At 38.7% G+C, this 17,435-nt stretch overlaps 1 protein-coding gene across 1 annotated transcript in view; it reads right to left on the bottom strand.

Annotated features, from left to right (window-relative positions):
• SPOCK3 (SPARC (osteonectin), cwcv and kazal like domains proteoglycan 3) overlaps positions 1 to 17,435 on the bottom strand; it is a 202,687-nt gene that overhangs the window by 31,995 nt on the left and 153,257 nt on the right. The window contains exon 4 of the mRNA XM_072120146.1: positions 485 to 611. Coding sequence (XP_071976247.1) covers positions 485 to 611 — 127 coding nt within the window. The remainder of the gene's footprint in view (positions 1 to 484; positions 612 to 17,435) is intronic.

Raw genomic sequence — 17,435 nt, 5'->3', positions numbered from 1 at the left:
CAAACTTCAACCAAAAGCCACTTATTTATTGCAAAGTGACAGTGCAGCAATTTAAGTAGTAATGCATTTCTCCTTGTTCATTGACAACTTTCAATCCTTCAGCCTCCCAAGGACACCAAAAGGAGGAGGGCAAATTCAACCATCATTGTAGGAAGATTCTGCAGGCAGATTCTTTGAGTTCTGTCTGGTGATGGCCTGGGTGCCCACAGAAAGGTCTCAAAATGCAGCCTCTGGCATCAGTGCCATAGGTTTGCAACCACTGGTTTAGGTAACTAACTAAATTATTATCCAGATTAACCTGACAATGGGTTCTTATATAACCAAAAGTTTTAAATCTGCTAAAATGTATACCACCGCCTCCATATTTAATGTAATTTGACCTGATAAAGCTTTTTCAAATTCTACTTCCATAAGCTATGAATTATTTTACAAAGTATTCTCAAATACTGATCATGCCAGCAATTTAATATAATTCATTTCTTACCTTAGATAAGTATGAATGACCATCAGATCCACATACAGGATTTGTGTAAGCAGCTGGGCATTGTTTGCAACTAGAAGTAAGGGGAACACCTCTCCAATACTTGTAGCTTAATCCAGCTTCTTTCATGCTGTAATAAAATAGACATATTACTTATTACAAAAACAAATATTGTAATACAATTGAGCCATAATTTATTTAAAGAAACACTGTCATCATAGATTGTGAGTTCTTGCTAGCAGGGCCCTTATAATCTGACCACTTTATAACTCCATAATGATTTATTTTATTGTTATATGTACCTCAGAGGGCAGATTTATCAAGTGTCTGAAAGTCAGAATATTTCTAGTTGCCCATGGCAACCAATCACAGCTCCCGTTTAAAATAGTCATGAGCACTGCTAAAATGAAAGCTGAGCTGTGATTGGTTGCCATGGGCAACTAGAAATATTCTGACTTTCAGACACTTTATAAATCTTTATAAATTGTTTGAAAGATAAACTTTTTAAACCCATTTCTCCTGAAACTCACATTCAAGCAGTTTTAAACAAACAAAACATAAATCATAATCCTCAAAATCATAAAGAGATAATAGTCTCAAAATACTAAAATAAAACAGGCACTATTCTGCTGATAAAATGTCTCACCATTACTGCACAATACAAAAAACAACTAATCCTACAACTAACATCCTACTTGTGAAGAAAACCGGAATATTCTGGACCCCTGAAGGGTACGCAAGGGCACCCAGTTATCCTTTTATAGACACTCTCAGAACGCACAGGCTCTGAGAGGTGCAGGAAGTATTTTAAAGTTGTCCACGCAACTTCCGAATATGGCACAACAATAAATCACAGCCCTGAATGGCTATAAAATCCCTCTCACTAGCCCCAGGGAGACAGAATCAGCCTTATCAGCCTTATGCTGCCACCAGTTCTCCTTTAATATAAGCTCGGTCCGTAACGGGATTATATAGGATGAGGAACCAATCCGGTAGCATCTATATAAGTGAGACTCGGATGTGGGGATTCATGGATTGAGATAAAAGAGCAACAAAGGTTAAATTTTATATTTAATTGCCTTATGGATACACTAGATAATACAGTACACACAATAGATATATACAGCAAGCTAAGTACAGATTACACAGGTAGCACTACAAGTCTCAGCAGTTCAGTGAGTTCATTACCTTGTGTGTGTGGCCCTAATGGGGATGGATAGTCCACACTTTTAGATCCTCCCTGCGCTTGTTGATGGTAATGTTCCCCCCAGGTGAAAGACAATGTTGGCTAGGAGATACCTGAATATATTAGGTGCAGACACACCTCTGCCAACCCAACAGAAGGAGTCATGGGTCCTTCCTACCTGGTACTACAACCAGAGCCATAGCTTCTCAAGGGGAAGACGAAGGGTCATGGTTCTGGTATCATTGGATCCGAGTGAATCTCTGGATCGCATTGATAGCAAACCTGACCCATTTGCTATGGTCCTATCCAGAGATATTGATATATCTGGAACAGAGTATCCTAGAGCCCCACAAATCGCATTTCCTTGATCACCAGAATATCACCACTCCAAAAATGTTGTTCTTCTGGTCAGATGGATCATAACTCCATAACTGTCCCTATTCAACTTAATGGTTTGAAACTTGGGGAGAGGGGGATATGCCTGGAGTCGATCTGACTGCGGAGGTCTATTGAAGTAAGGACACATGCTGTGTGAATGTTAACATCCTAGCTAAATTATGCAAATTAAGATAAGGCTGGGGGAAGGTGAGGGATATGGAGACAATATGTGCATGTTCATATGTTCATGTTCACACTACTAAAATATCCTTCAAAACTATAACACGCAGAGCTATAACACATAATGCATAAAGCACATATTGTATGTGCATGCAAATAGAACAGGGTTTCCGTGTAAATATAATTTTTAACATCCTTATACAAACAATCAATAACTGTGTGTTACTAAACCAAACTAGTGTAAGGTTAATTTCAGATGGGTGTAACGGTTTATTGCTTCTTCAGTTGTATGAATGCAATACGGCAACCTCATCAGAACAGGACATAGTATGGAATAATTTGGGTTCTAAAAGACTGAAAAAGGTCCTGGTTAGAAATGGGCAGGTTGAAATTCAGGTTCAATGTTTGAATTTCTCAACAAAATTTGGACCTGGACTACAAGCTAAAGTTTGAGCCAAACACAAACCCCACTGAAGTCACTGAGCGCTCAAATTTTAACACCCCAAAATGTAAAATGCAGCTAGTAAGGGCTAGGGGGCTTAAAAATGGCCAGAATAAGGCAAAAAAAAAGAGTTAAAATGAGTGTACAGATCCAGTTAATCTCTCTGCGATAAAAGAACCTTTGGGAAAACCACAACCCCTTTCTCTCACTGTGGTTAAAAGCGCTCTGGGTGTTTAACATTTAACAGTCAAAATTTGAAGTTAACGAAACGGGAATGCGGAAATGAATAACTTGAAGTTGACGTTCTGGGAATGCAGAATTAAAAAAAATTGAAGTGGAAGTTCCAGGAATGTGAAATTGAAAAATTGGAACTTGAGGTTCCAGGAATGTTGAAAGGGGAGGGCCCATCATTCAGTACCAAGAGACGTGTGGACAAAATAATGCTCCACCGTGTGAGTTACATTCTTGGTACTATGTGCACCTCATCTGATGGCGGTGGAGCAGAAGCGAACATGGCATTTCACATTGTGGCCATGCTCCCTTTGCTGCCTGCTGCTTTGGCGACTTCCTCCTCTTTTACTCCCTCATTTTAGTCTCACTCTCTAGTCTTGGAATAAATGATGATACTCTGTCCAGGAGAGTAGTCTGGATCGAGCAAGGTGCTCACCCAGTATTCGGCACTGTTGAGTATCCTGGCAACCCGGGCACTGGAGCACATAGTGGCTCATGTGGACCCGGCTGCCCAGAGACAAGGACAATCTGTCCTCGGTGGGAGATGTCTCCTCCGCCTCTGCATCTCCCCAGCCATTGATGCCGTGAGCTTCTCTGAGTGTCACTCAACTCCTCCTCATCCTCATGCTCCAACTGTTCCCTGTCACTTTGCATGCTTTGGTAGACTGGGCTGGCACCTTTTCCTCATCTTCTTCCTCATCTATCACCAGAACAACCTCTGTCATAGCCTGACGCTTTTTCAAACTGTCGAAGATGGAGATGGGACAGCTGACAATGGAGTCATCGGTGCTGACCACATGAGTGGCATGTTGGGAGTTGAAGATTTTACAAAGCATACTGCACTATATTGTTACACTTTTGTTTTTGTCTCATACCTTTATTCTTTCCTTAACCTCAACTTTACAATCAAGGTATTATTGGATGCTTTACACTGACAGGAGCAACTTTACAATCAAGTTATGATTGAGGCTGATTTATTTTTCTGGAGCTGAAAACTTTACAGAACCTTTAAAATCTAGATGGATGATGATGTAAATGCTAATATTCCTTTCTGGTCTTTTCAAGTACTACTTGTAATTAGTAAGTATGTAATATCTCCGACCCCTTTAGCAGCTTATGATTATCCTAATGCATTTCTTCCAAGTGAGTTGATGAGGGCAATAAATTCAAATTTCCTCCTGTCCCTAATAACAGCAACCTCCCCTGTACAGCTAAGTGCCCTGAAAATTACAATTGCTGGTTTCTAAAAAGTGCCCGTCTATCTAACTAACCCTATGATGAGTAGCAATCTCTCCCTAGCTCTGTTTCCTACATATGATTGCATCTGTACATGTTACCCTGATCTTATAATGCATAGTCACATGTCCAGCTTGGCCCATCATAGGTATGCCTACAAAGACATGCCTGTGGCTGCTAAGCGGCTGCAAGCTGCTTGATTGGCTGCTTCAGTCATTTTGGAATGGCACACTATTTTTAATAAGTCAATGAAAACTGGAAAGTTAGGCTGCCACTTTAAATAGGGTTTGTCAGGTAATTAAAGACAAGATTTTTAAATATACTCAGGATAACAAAATAATACATTCTCTAATTCACTGTTATTAACAAAATACATCTGACCGTAAATCAGAAGTCTAAGGTCGGGCAGGACAGATTGTTCTCCTGTCAGTTGCTGCACGGAGCGCCTCTCTGCATCGACCCCTCCCCTTGAAGACTAGCTTGTCACGATCTTCTGCTGGCACTCCAGTGAGCCACACCCAGATTTCCTTTAGTAAGCCTGGAGAGCTGGGTGGCTCTTCTTTTTGTTTAGGGCTGTACTACTGGGGATGATTGACTCCTGGCCAGTCAACTTCTGTAGGCGGTATCCTGGGGCTGAATATAAGGCTGCCACTGAACTGTCTCATAGGGATCATTATACCTGTATATCTGTTGGTGAACCAGACTGTGCTGATGTTGGCTTTACCTTTGTTTGAATGGAGCCTTGAACCATGTACTGTGTATCCTGCCAGTCGCACTGGAACTGTGTATCCTACCGGCAGATCTAGAACCTTGTATGCTGAATTCTGAAATCTGCCAGTCCCACTGGAACTGTGTTTCCAGCGGATCTGGAACCCTTCTTGTGTCTGTGCCATCAGCCCTGGAACCCTGAACTCCAAATCCTGCCAGTTGAGCTGGAACCACGTTTCCTACCAGCAGATCTGTAACCTTGTACCCTGAATTCTATATCCTGCTCATCACGCTGGAACTGTGTTTCCTACTAGCGGAGCTGGAAACTTTCTTTGTGGCCGTGCCAGCAGCCCTGGGACCATGTGTCTGTGACAGCGCCCCTGGGACCATGAACTCTGAATCCTCCCACTTGCACTGGAACAGTGTTTTCTACCAGCGTATCTGGGACCCTCCTTTTGTCCATGCCAGCAGCCCTGGGATCCTGCACTCTAAATCCTGCCAGTTGCGGTGGATCCATGTTTGTCTCATACCAGCAGATGTGGAACCCACTGTGTGTCCGTTCCAGCAGCCCTGGAACCCAGTGTCCGTGCCGCTCACAGGCTACCTTAATGTTTAATTAGCAATAATGCTTTATGGTTTGGGCTGATAAAACTAAAAAGATTCTGTACACAACTTAATAGGAACATAATGATTTATTACATTTCTATTTCTGTTTTAAAATTTTGTATAGAAATAAGAGAAGCAAAAGATTTGGAGCTATGTGCGGGTGCGCTAATAACCAAGATGGAGGAGAAAATATATAGATCTAGACTATATGTAAGAACTATTTTGTTTTATTACAGACGTAAAAATAAAAAGTCCAATGGTAACGCGTTTCGGGAAAACCCTTTGTCAAACCATAAAGGGAGTTGAAGGACAGACAGGACCTGAATGCTGCTGATCATATATACATGTTACTGACAGCAATGAGTTTATGGCACCTGGGAGCAAGAGATTTACCTGATATATAAATAAACAGGTACAGCTTAACAGATATGCCACAAATTACACTAATACATAAGGGAGCACTTTCTTGTTCAATCAGTCTTGATCAATCATTCCCATTAATTGATATAATACACGCTTAGTAAAAGCCTAATTATGAGGAGGAATACATTAAAAAAACTTTTTTAATGTCATACATATCAGGTTATCAGTACTGAATATGTAGTTGTATCTGTTAAATTAAATTCATATGTCCAATGGGAATTTTATGAGTAATCTAAGACTGAGAGATTACATTTGATAATTCCTTTAATTTTCATAAAAAGGAAAATGTTTTCATTCATGAAGACAGGGCTGTTTTATCAAGTGTGGAAACATAGCTTCCAGCAAGTATACTTGTGTGCATTATTGAATTGCTTGATCCACAACATTGATTAAACTGTCATTTATAGAAGGTCATTATTCTTCATACTGGGAAGATCTTTCTTCACTAAAAATAACATTGAAAGCCCATAATCTGCTATAATTACAAATCACTCTGAATATTATGACACAGTTTCATTTAATTCACTTTTATATGCTATGAAACTACCATCTTGTTCTTGCCTCAAAATAATAGCAAAGAATGTTTCCTATGTTTTGTACAGGATATGGGGACATTTTGTTTTTAATTCATAGTCATTACACAAATTAAGTTCTACCTTTTTATTACAGTCTTACGACAAATCAAACAATGGTGGATGGGGTATACATTTGCCCAAGGTACCTCACAACTGTTCTTTTGCAGACATCACTTCACTGGGTGTTTTGCAAAACTTACTAAGGACCTGTGTTGCTAGAGTGGGGAAGTGAGGTGGGCCCCACTCCAACCGGACAGTCCGTGTTTTGGGCTGTCCATGTTATCAGCATATAGCTGTACTGGGCTGATACAAGATAAGCAGTGCTGACCCACAGGGCTCACTCTGCACCTGGGGAATACAACTGTGAGTTTGCTGCTGTGCGTTGTTTGGGAGGCTGTGCAATATACAAGAGAACCTAGGTAGGTAGTAGAACCTATGTTTAGTTAGTGGCCCAATAGCCGAAGACTTTATTTTGTTTATATTTTTTTTTCTGCCTTTCATTTTTTTATTGAAAATAAAACTGCTTTCAGCCAGTTGCACCAAACAATCTTTGTCATTGCTGTGTCTTGCAAAAGTGCCTGTCTACCCTAGGAAACGACTACCCCACTACATAATCCCCTTACAACTGTTAAAGTGGTTGGCTGAATAAGGGAGGGGGAGGTAAGACAAGAAATACTGGGGCAGATTTATCAAGCTGTCGGAAAGTCAGAATATTTCTAGTTGCCCGTGTCAACCAATCCCAGCTCAGCTTTCATTTTATGAATATTTTAAAGGGGAACTGTGATTGGTTGCCATGGGCAACTAGAAATATTCTGACTTTTAGACAACTTGATAAATCTGCCCCAATGTGCTCTTCAAATTGTGACTGGGTGCCGTAAACCTCGGTAGGGTCAATTGATTCGGCAGAAAATTGTGTGGTAGGGTCACGGGCCCCCATAAGATTGCGTGCATATGAGGCCTTAGGCAGAGATTCATGAACTGAGCCAGATTTATTAAATGTCTAGTGCTAAATGAAAGACTTGGAAAAGTTTAATTCTGTCTAGTCTTACTTTAAATCTACAGTTTTCAGCTAAGTTTATGGCAAAAAATTGGGGCATAAGTTTGGCACAAGTGTATAAAATGAGTTCCCATAAATTCCATGCCTCTGTTTATATGAAGCAAAACTGAACATAATTGATACATGTGGCATTTGTTATAATCTGATTGTTGAATACAAACAAATAACATAAATAGCATATCTATGATAACATATATTTATATTTTATATTTAAATTTCCAGGTGGAATTAGAACTAATAAAAATTTTTGGAGAGTGACGACTAAGAAGAAAGTACAATTGGTTATTCAAATATATTTGCCAAAACAGGGTAGAGATGCCAACAACCTCTGTCTGCGCTAACCCACAGGTAACATTTGGATGACAGTATCTACTCTGGGTGCATGCACAAAAAAGATAAACAAAGAGACAGCCAGACAAAAGCAAGGTTGGGCTAATTGGTTCAAAACCAAGATGGCAGAAAGGTGCAGAATCCTAAGGCAAACAGCATAGTCAAAGAGACCAAATAAGGATCAGAAAACATAGCAAAAGCACCACAGTGAATGTAGAACTACAAAGGTTTGGAAACAAGTCTATCCAGCAGGAATGTGCATTTATGGGGTTACTAGACACCGTCCCAGAAGCTGATAGGCCATCCGTCATTCCAACTGAACCTGAGACAAACCCCTAACTCTGAAGATCAGTACTAAGCCCTCTACATAGCCATTGAATTGGGCATGGTACTAGCCATGAGAAGTTCTGCAAAGCTGCTCTTGAAGCAGCTCTGACAATATTGGTGGAACAAGTGGCTTCCCCTAGTATCTGTGTATGGAGACACCAACAAAGTACATAGCAGAATTACCATGGAGTGAAGGTTCAGGAGCATTGGGAGAAAGGGCAGCCATAATGATTCAAGTTATTACATTTTTAGTTATTAGAATAGCAATTAACCGCAGTACTTTGTGATTATACAATTTCTATCTATGTGTGTTGAGAATGGAACATTTTCAGATATATGATGTGCACTGTGACCTATCTAAAAGATTACAATATGCTTTTATTGAATTATATTATTCATTCATTTGTTTTGTTTGAACATGCACATACAAATATTCTGAGAAACAGCATGGGAATGAGCATTAAAACTATTCGGATAGCTGAAAAATGTATTAAAAACATATTTAGATATCTATCATATCTACAGTTGGTGCAGCCAAACAAATGCAATCATTGAAGAAATCCCTTCAGATTATGCTGTGGATAAGTGATTATAGTTTGTAAACAACTAATTTGTTTTACACCGGCATATAAACATATTTCCCATTACCAATTGTGTTGTATCTGTCATAATTAAATACCATATGTCAAAAGATTGTGTAATGCTCATATGATGGACTTCTGTTCTCTTTTTTATAATAAAGGTACATCATTAAACTGCACGATGCTCATTAGTTTCTGCAGCAATTAGAACTCCCAGCACGTGCATGTAGACAATAAAAATGGTGTGGTTATCATTTTTCGTGCACCCTCAGGGAATTTTTTCAGGTTAAGGAAAAAGCAAGGTAACAGCATCTACAGTACTATTATATTAGTCCTGCCATTTTTGTGGGGGATGTGGAGTATTGTTGCCGATATGCAAGGATATCATTCTGGTGATCAGTTTTGGTAAAGTTATTAATTTTTATCATGTCTTAAGGCTATTAGAGTACAATAGCCAGAACATGCATTCCTTGAGAAAATCTATTTCCTGAAAGTTACAAATTATTGTTTTAAGTTTACATACAAATACATAAGTGTTTCAGTGCACTAGGTGAGTGGTCACAAGGTACGCACATTCACTTATGCTTAGTATAAAGTATAACAATTATCAAAAAGAGAGATGAGCTTAGCACTGATAAAAAAAAAAAATACATATTAAGCATGAAGATAAAAATAGGTATTTTAGTAAAAATAATTATCAGTTGAGCTTGCTATATCAACTAAATTAAAATCCATCTTCTTTAGCCCCTAGTGGTCAGCTGCCATTACCATGGAATTTTGTGGCAAGTCAGATATTTACAATTTAGTGTCACCCGTTGGAACAACATAATTTTTCATGGCTCTTGGGGAAAACAATGGCATAAATGTTATGCATTTGCATGGTGGTGAATAATCGTTAGCCAAAAAACATAATTATTATCACAAGGACCAGTAGTCACAAACCTTTTACAGTGCAAGATCCATACCATCATCTTCTTCTGTCAGCAGAATGCGACATAGAAGGTGTTGACTTTCTTCTATGTTTTTTGTGTGTGAACTTTGGCTAAGGTTTCTGCTGAACCACATCCAGTTCTTCTGCACCTCAACTCTGTCAACTCAACTCTCAAAGCTGTCTGACTTCAATAGTCTGCCTGTTATTTGTTGCCTCTGCCTTTCTGTTTGTTCCTGTTTCCTGTGCACTTAGTCAGTGTAGAGATTGTCAGCCAGAAGTCCCTAACCAAAAGGGTTTGCGAGACGTGTTAGATAGGTGACAGGGAATGTGGGTCAGTCTAGGGCCTGTACTCCCTTCTCTACCTTGACAGACATAGTGGCCGAACTGATTTTTCCCTGTCCAAACTTATGGCTCCCTACCCCCACAGCTTTTAATTATATCAGTTTCTTGAAGGCATTGTTACCATTGAAAGAAGAAGGTGGAATTTGAATTATCATTGAAGCATCCCTCTAGGGTCATCATGAACAGGAACTAATGTGGAAGCCTGGAGCAGAAGCTCTAATAATAATACTACCTTATTCACACCTTGTGCCATCCCAGCCGGTGCAGAATGTGTTGCAGTAAAATAGCCCTGAGCTCTGCATTCCATGGGCTGTCTGCTACTGCAGGAGAATGCCTTCAGTTCTGTCTGGTGAATCATGTGCTGGGGCGATGGCACACGTGCCCACAGAGACAGCTGAATACCACCTCTGGCACCTTTACAATCGGCTTGCCACCACTCTACAGTACTCATAGAACAAAAATCTGCTTCAGAAAATGGACAGGTTGATTCATTTCCATATTGCACGGCAATTTATGCAAAAAAAACACTTTCTCTACATTCCTTTGGCAAAATAACATTTCTTACTACTATACTGTATTATGTTGCAAATTTCTGCAAGTAGATCAGGATCGGGAAACAAGCATAATGTGCGATTAAGTGGCCCCCGACAAACTCGCTTTGTGTGTCTGCAGAATATACTGGGTTGAATGTAGTACTGCTGAACTCAACTAGTCAGTTCACCTTAGCACTTCTACTGCTGTTACTTTATTCTATAAGACAAGAGGTTTTAGAAGAATATGCAATCTTAAGTAGCTGTATGTGTGTATATATGTTTTATATTGTATATGTATTTTCTGTAGCACAATTAATTTCTCTCTCATATTATTTAAGTTTTTAGCTATTTTTCAGGGCAGTATAATCCGCACACAGGTTTGTCAGAAAAACAGTCATAGGCTTGAGGTAGTTCGTATTTGTAGTCAAAATTTTCAGTTCCAACAAACCAAAACTCATGTGTTCAAATTTCTATTTTTTTTTGTACATTTATAGTTGCTTAGTTCTTTCCTTTCAAACTGAATATATGCATTTCTCCATACTTACATTCTGCATTACCCTGTCCACAATTTTGGAATTTTGAAAACTTCTCAAGAAAATTTATGTTGTACAATAAGGACTGCGATTTTTCAGTACTATAGGGTCTAACATTTTTTTTTTTTTTTGCAATAAATGTGTATTTTATTTGCAGTTAGTAAAGCATACAAAAAAGTTAATAAGCAGCGAAAATGTGTAAATTAAAGACATGCCAGCAAAAATTGTATAATTAAAAAACACGTCTCACCCTACAAAAATCAAGCCCTTATGTCACGCAGGGTCTGGAAACAAACACAGACACAGACACAGTGGGTTCTGAGATTAATCCCTCTTTCCAGCTGTTCCTTCCTATTTCCCGGCCCATCTTAGGTGGTGGGTAGACAACTAGAAGGCTTTAAGCAAATATTTGCTACAAGTAAATTCTGTCCAGCTCACTGGGTAGATTTCACTCCCCCTGATATCCTGTTAAACCTGAGGTGTTCGAGTTAAGTCCGAAGCCTTACAGACACAACAGGCAAAAAAAAGTGCTCAGCACGGCTGAGTATTGGTAAAACATTTCTATGCTAGGCATCTTAATCATGATTGAGACTTGTGGCATTGATTTGGGAGCACTGCTCCATGTGTATACTGTATGGCCTTTTTCATTGTACAATAAAGAAGACCTGTTTGATCCAATACCCTGTGAATCAAGAGCTATGCTGAGTACTTTTCTTCTTGACACCTAGAACACATTCCCTCCCTGCGTCAAAGTGCAAAGCTTGGAGACAAGACAACACAAACAGATTGTTAGCTAGAGCCAGGTCACAACAAAGACAGCAAACAAGGTACAAAATCGCAAGACAGTAGAATAGTCTGAACACAAGTAAAAAAATTGGGATACCAGGAAACAAAGACTACAATAACAAGTATGGTATGGAGCTAACTAAGAAGAAACCTTTTTTTTTTTTTTTTTTTTTCCTTCTAACATATTTAGCATCGGAGCGAGCAAAGCATTCCAACTTAGCGGAGTAGTCCTTATGTAACATACACTACATTATGCATTTCTTTATTGTATGAATGTGGATTTAACCTTGACAAAAGCATTTATAATGAATTCATTGAGCTCTCAATCCAATCACTAGCTGTAAACATACAATAGAAAGTTAACCTATGGTGGCCATGTCCTTAAATCTCATACTACATAGAATACTGTAGACTATATGAGAAAAATGTACTTGTAATGTAGAAATGGTTGCCTATGGTTGCAAGAAGGAAATAGACAAAAGGAAAGTTTTAGCAGGCTAACAATGAGATACAAAAATAAAGTAAAACTGTTAAAATGTTATCATTTAAACTGTGGAAAATTTGTAGTTAATGAATGTCTGATATAATCGAGAGTAAGAAATGCAATTTGTTCTTGTAGAATCCCCTGCAGCATAATGCTTTCATTAGAGTACAACACTTATGGTTTTCACATTGTTTTATACATGCAGACCACCTTGTAAGACAAATCCTTTAAAACCCATTCAATATTATGTTGCTTAAACCATTCAATTCCAATTCAATTACTGCTCTCAGCAAGGATTTTATGTGAAATGGAAATTATACTTAATTCCTCGCATTTACATATGTATACAAGAGACTAATACACACATTCATTTCACTTTGTTTTCTAAAAAGCATACCATGTGTTTTTTTAAACAAAATGTAAATCATAATTAAGTGAAACATTATGTTTTATTAATATAAATATAATTGAGGTTATCACTATGACTTTTATTATTTAAACTAATTACTTAATCCCTAATTACTTATTAAAACTGCTTACAATTAAATTACAACAGAAATTAAAGCTGAGAAAATGTCGAAGAAATATTTCTAAAGTTGCAGTCAGTATATCTCCCCTCTAGGAATTATTTATTATTATGTCTGTCTCTTCTGTCCTATAGTGGGTCTTCATATTACCTCTGAGATGATACACAGGTTAAAGCATGACTCTGATTTTGTATTGATTTTTACCAAATTCTTATTTGTGATTCCCACATCTGCATCAGCAGCGGTGAAGTGAGTAGAGACTAACCTCTTCCTGTATCTGCTCTGATAATACAATAAAATGGATCTGCAGTGCAAGCTCAGAATAAAAAAGTTCACTACAATACATTGAAAAAGGTTATTCACCATGATCACATGGAGTTTCTTAAAGGGGTATTCCCATCTGGGCACTCATATTTAATTAAATTAATTTGCTATATGTAAACATTTCTTCAATTTGATGTTATTAAAAAATGTTCCTGTGTGAAGATAATTTCTCATAAATGTAGTGATATGGTCCCTTAGAAACGAGATGGCTTCCTCGGATACGACCACCTCACATTTTGGACATTTCTTTCTGCAATCACTCTAGCAGAGGTGGCCGTATCCAAGGACACAGTCTTGTTTCTAAGGGACCATATGATTACATTTATGAGAAATTATCTTCACACAAGAACGTTTTTTTTTTTTTTTTTATATCATCTAATTGAAGGAATGTTTATATATGGCAGATTAATGAAACGGAATGTGAATGCCCAGACGAGAATACTCCTTTAATAAAAAAAAGCAAATTTACAAATAAGATTTGACACACCTTTCGAATCTGTACTGGACCCGTCATCAGCCAAGACCACTTTATACAACCACTTTACATCTCACTTCAAAGTTGATTTTTCAGATAATGCCACCACATTAGGTCATAAAAGGAACATGATATTGAAGATTATAATCTGATTGACAACAACCTGGTAGTTATTTATTAGGCCACTTTCTGATGACAGGTTCCCTTTAAGTAATATAGTAGTAAATCCAGTGAGATTCCTGGAAGTAAATCCACTAAACACCACATAGTGTACATACAGGATCTATAAAGTGACTAGCTAGGCATCTTTTATCACATGGAAGAGCATGGGGCATAGAATAAGTAGTAGGAAACAGCAGACTGCATGAAGTGCATGGTCTGTGCTGTGTGAGCATTAAAGCTTCCCTACTCTGTAGAAAGTGTCTGTAACTCAGCTTTAGGTACAGAGAGAATGACAGGCACAGACTGGGATGAAGGCTCTGATGTGGAACAGCTTTCCTGCTAGCTACACACAGAGAGTACTGTCACAAGAACTCTTTCTCCTCTCTCCAGAGTGAACAGGGAGCAGAAGCCCCTCCCCTCTGTGAACTTGTATACAACTCCATGGTCTCACAGGAATAATCAGCACAGGCAGAGGAGACAGCTACTGCAAGAGTAGGCTAAACTGTGGAGCATAATAAAGGAACTGTTGCACATAGGTAATCAAGATAATAGTCAAAGTTATTCTACATGACAAAAGCTATTGATGGGGGGGGAAATAATTTTCACTCTCCTGTGCCATTTCCTATATGTCACACTTGGACCCAGAGCTCCACTTAACATTTTAAATGGTTCTCTCCATGAATGCTCAGGAGACACACAAAAATTAAAAGCATCTCCTGTAAAAAAAAGGATAAATTTTGTCAATTGCATTGTTTTAACAACATCACCATATGGGATATCAAACAAAAATGTGTTTACGTGTAGTCTTCCAGAGCTTCTGCCTGCGGATAGTACGTACAGAGGTTGGACTATTATCTACAGTAGGACTTTTATTAGGATATATTATGTTTAAATTGAAAAGTATTAGTGTTTAAATTAAAAAGTATTATAGTGTTAATATAAAAACACTTGTGAGTTACATTCTGGCAGGTTACAGTTAAGAATTAATAAAAGTGTATATAATGTATTATATTAAATGAAAACTTGAATAGGTGCATCAGAATTGTACTCACAATGAATAGTAATTTAGATAAGAATAATTTCACCTCAACCTGAAAATTAGACTGTAATGTGTTTCAACAAAATTAACACCACTTCCATGCTAATTTCCTTTTCATGCTGATTTAAAGAGCATCTGTTAGAGGATATTATAGCACTGATTCTATCTGAATGATTCTATCTGCATGGTTTACTATTGAGACTATTTTTAAGATGGGAAGCACATGAGTCTAAAGTATGGAGTTCAATAATCACATAATTACATAGTTTGTAGGGCTGTAAAACAGTGGTGGCAAACTTATGGCACTGGTGCCAGAGGCGGCACTCAGAGCTCTTTCTGTGGGCACCCGGGCCATTGACCCAGAACACCAGACAGGACTCAAAGAATCTTCTTGCTGTTCCAAGCAACTTAAAAGATGCTGCTTTCAGTCATATTTTCATACTTACTTCGCTACTTTGGACTGTAGGAAGAGGGAGAATGAATAGACAGGGCCGAATTATCTTTAGAGGACCCCCTGCTGGCCCAACAATTCTGTGTACAGAGGGACACTGGAAAGAAGCAAAAATTATGCAAACTTTCCATCTTTCTACTGTGTTGCTGTCCTCAGGAGGCCAATATGATTGAAAGTTGTTGAAGAACAGGGAGCAATAAGTTACTGCTTTAAATATAGGTTGGCACCTCGCGATAAATAAGGGGGGTTTTGGGTTGCTTTTTGGGCACTCTGCTGCTAAAAGGTTTGCCATCACTGCTGTAAAAAAACACTTCTTGGGGCTAATATATCATGCCTCACATCCTCGTGTCTTTCATCTCTGGCATGAAAGACATAAAAAAATAGCAATTTGTACTCCACATCAGGAAAATTGCTACTTTTGACCATTTGCGCTTGTGCGCAAAACTTGCCACAAAAAGTGCTCAGGGTAGGGAACAAGAAGGGTAAGGTTGGAGAAGCCTTGGCTCTCCTGATTTTCACCAGCTGCTTCAGAAAACTAATGCAAGTTATAGACTAAATTTATCCCAATGTGACACCAGAATTATTAAAATGTTGGAAACTCTAAATAATTCACAACTGTTTGCAAATGCTGGTCAGATACTTAAGACTAAGGGTGATAAGAACTCAAGTAGGTGAAGAAAGCCTGTGCCCCTTCAGCCTTTTTAAAAAGTTATTATTTCATTAATGAAGATGCAAGAAAACTGGTGGTAGATGTCCTTTAACAACTGATTTACAGAAATCTGGTAATAAATACTGGGGATGTTATTACACTGAATTATGCAAGATCTCACTGCTCTTAAACGAAGCCTACCATGAGGATTCTTCTATCAGAAGTAGATATGATAGTAGACTCCTCCTGCCTGTGTCTGCCACAATCAGTAATTAAATAATCCTGGAATTTAGCTTGTTGAAAAACTTTATTTTACCGTATTTTTTGCCCTATAGGGCGCACCGGACTATAAGGCGCATTAGTCCGATGCGCCTTATATATGTAATAATTACATATATAAGGCGCATCGGACTATAAGGCGCGGGGTCCGGGGGCCGGGGGCGTGGCGGAGGCGTGGCGGAGAGCCGACGTGACGTGACGACGGGACGCGACGCCGAGACGCGACGGGGAACGCGGGGAAGGTGAGCGGGGAAGGTGAGGGGGAGGTGGAGGAGGGCAGCGGACCATACTTACATAGGTCTGCTGTCTCCGGTCTCCGGTAGCGGGGACCTATGTAAGTATGGTCCGCTGCCCTGTGCCCAGCGCCATACATAGGGCGCACCGGACTATAAGGCGCACTTTGGATTTCCACGGAAATCCAATGCTTTTAAGTGCGCCTTATAGTCCGGAAAATACGGTAGTAATATGTAAATTAACTGCAGAGGCTACTGGGGTATGTACTAGTCTAGCTGGGCACTGGGAGCCAAGGCTAGTACATGCCAAGTAGCCTCTGCAGTTAATTTACATATAAAAGTAAATATAATAAAGTTTTTAACAAGTTAGGTTAGGTTCCAGGATTATTAAATTACAGATTAGGGCATCGGCAGGTGGGAGGAATCTACAATCAGATCTACTTCCGATAGAAGATTCCTCATGGAAGTTTCCTTGAAAGAAAAGAAAATAACCTTCTATCTTGGTGTAGAAGCCTCTTCCCACTAGATAGAAAGGATGCCCCATTGGTCTTTAATGTACTATTACATGGTAATTAGGTCTCCTTAGCAATTGTTTTTTCTAATTAAATTTTTTTATATGGACTACCTCAAATAGTACACTATATTACATTATATATCTATTCTCCAGTCACATTTACTGTTCTTCAGCAGTGTTATGGTCATAAATATACCTGGTCATATTTTATGAATTCCAGGTATATTTATCACCCCCTTAATGACTGATGTATGGACTTTTGTACAGTGTCCATCGAGTGATGTTCTTTTGATTCTTCTCAGTAGAAACCTGAAGCCTTAGAAGAACATTGCAGGACACTGGGTCCTACATGAGCCACAAATACTGGGATCAGAAAAGTCTTTAGACACTCCTAAACAGATGAAGAGGCAGTGTTATAATTACCACATTAAT

The sequence above is a fragment of the Engystomops pustulosus genome, chromosome 1, assembly GCF_040894005.1.
Source record: "Engystomops pustulosus chromosome 1, aEngPut4.maternal, whole genome shotgun sequence".
Taxonomy (NCBI): Eukaryota; Metazoa; Chordata; class Amphibia; order Anura; family Leptodactylidae; genus Engystomops; species Engystomops pustulosus.
Note: the sequence above shows the minus strand (reverse complement) of the source record. Positions and strands in the feature narration are given on the sequence as shown.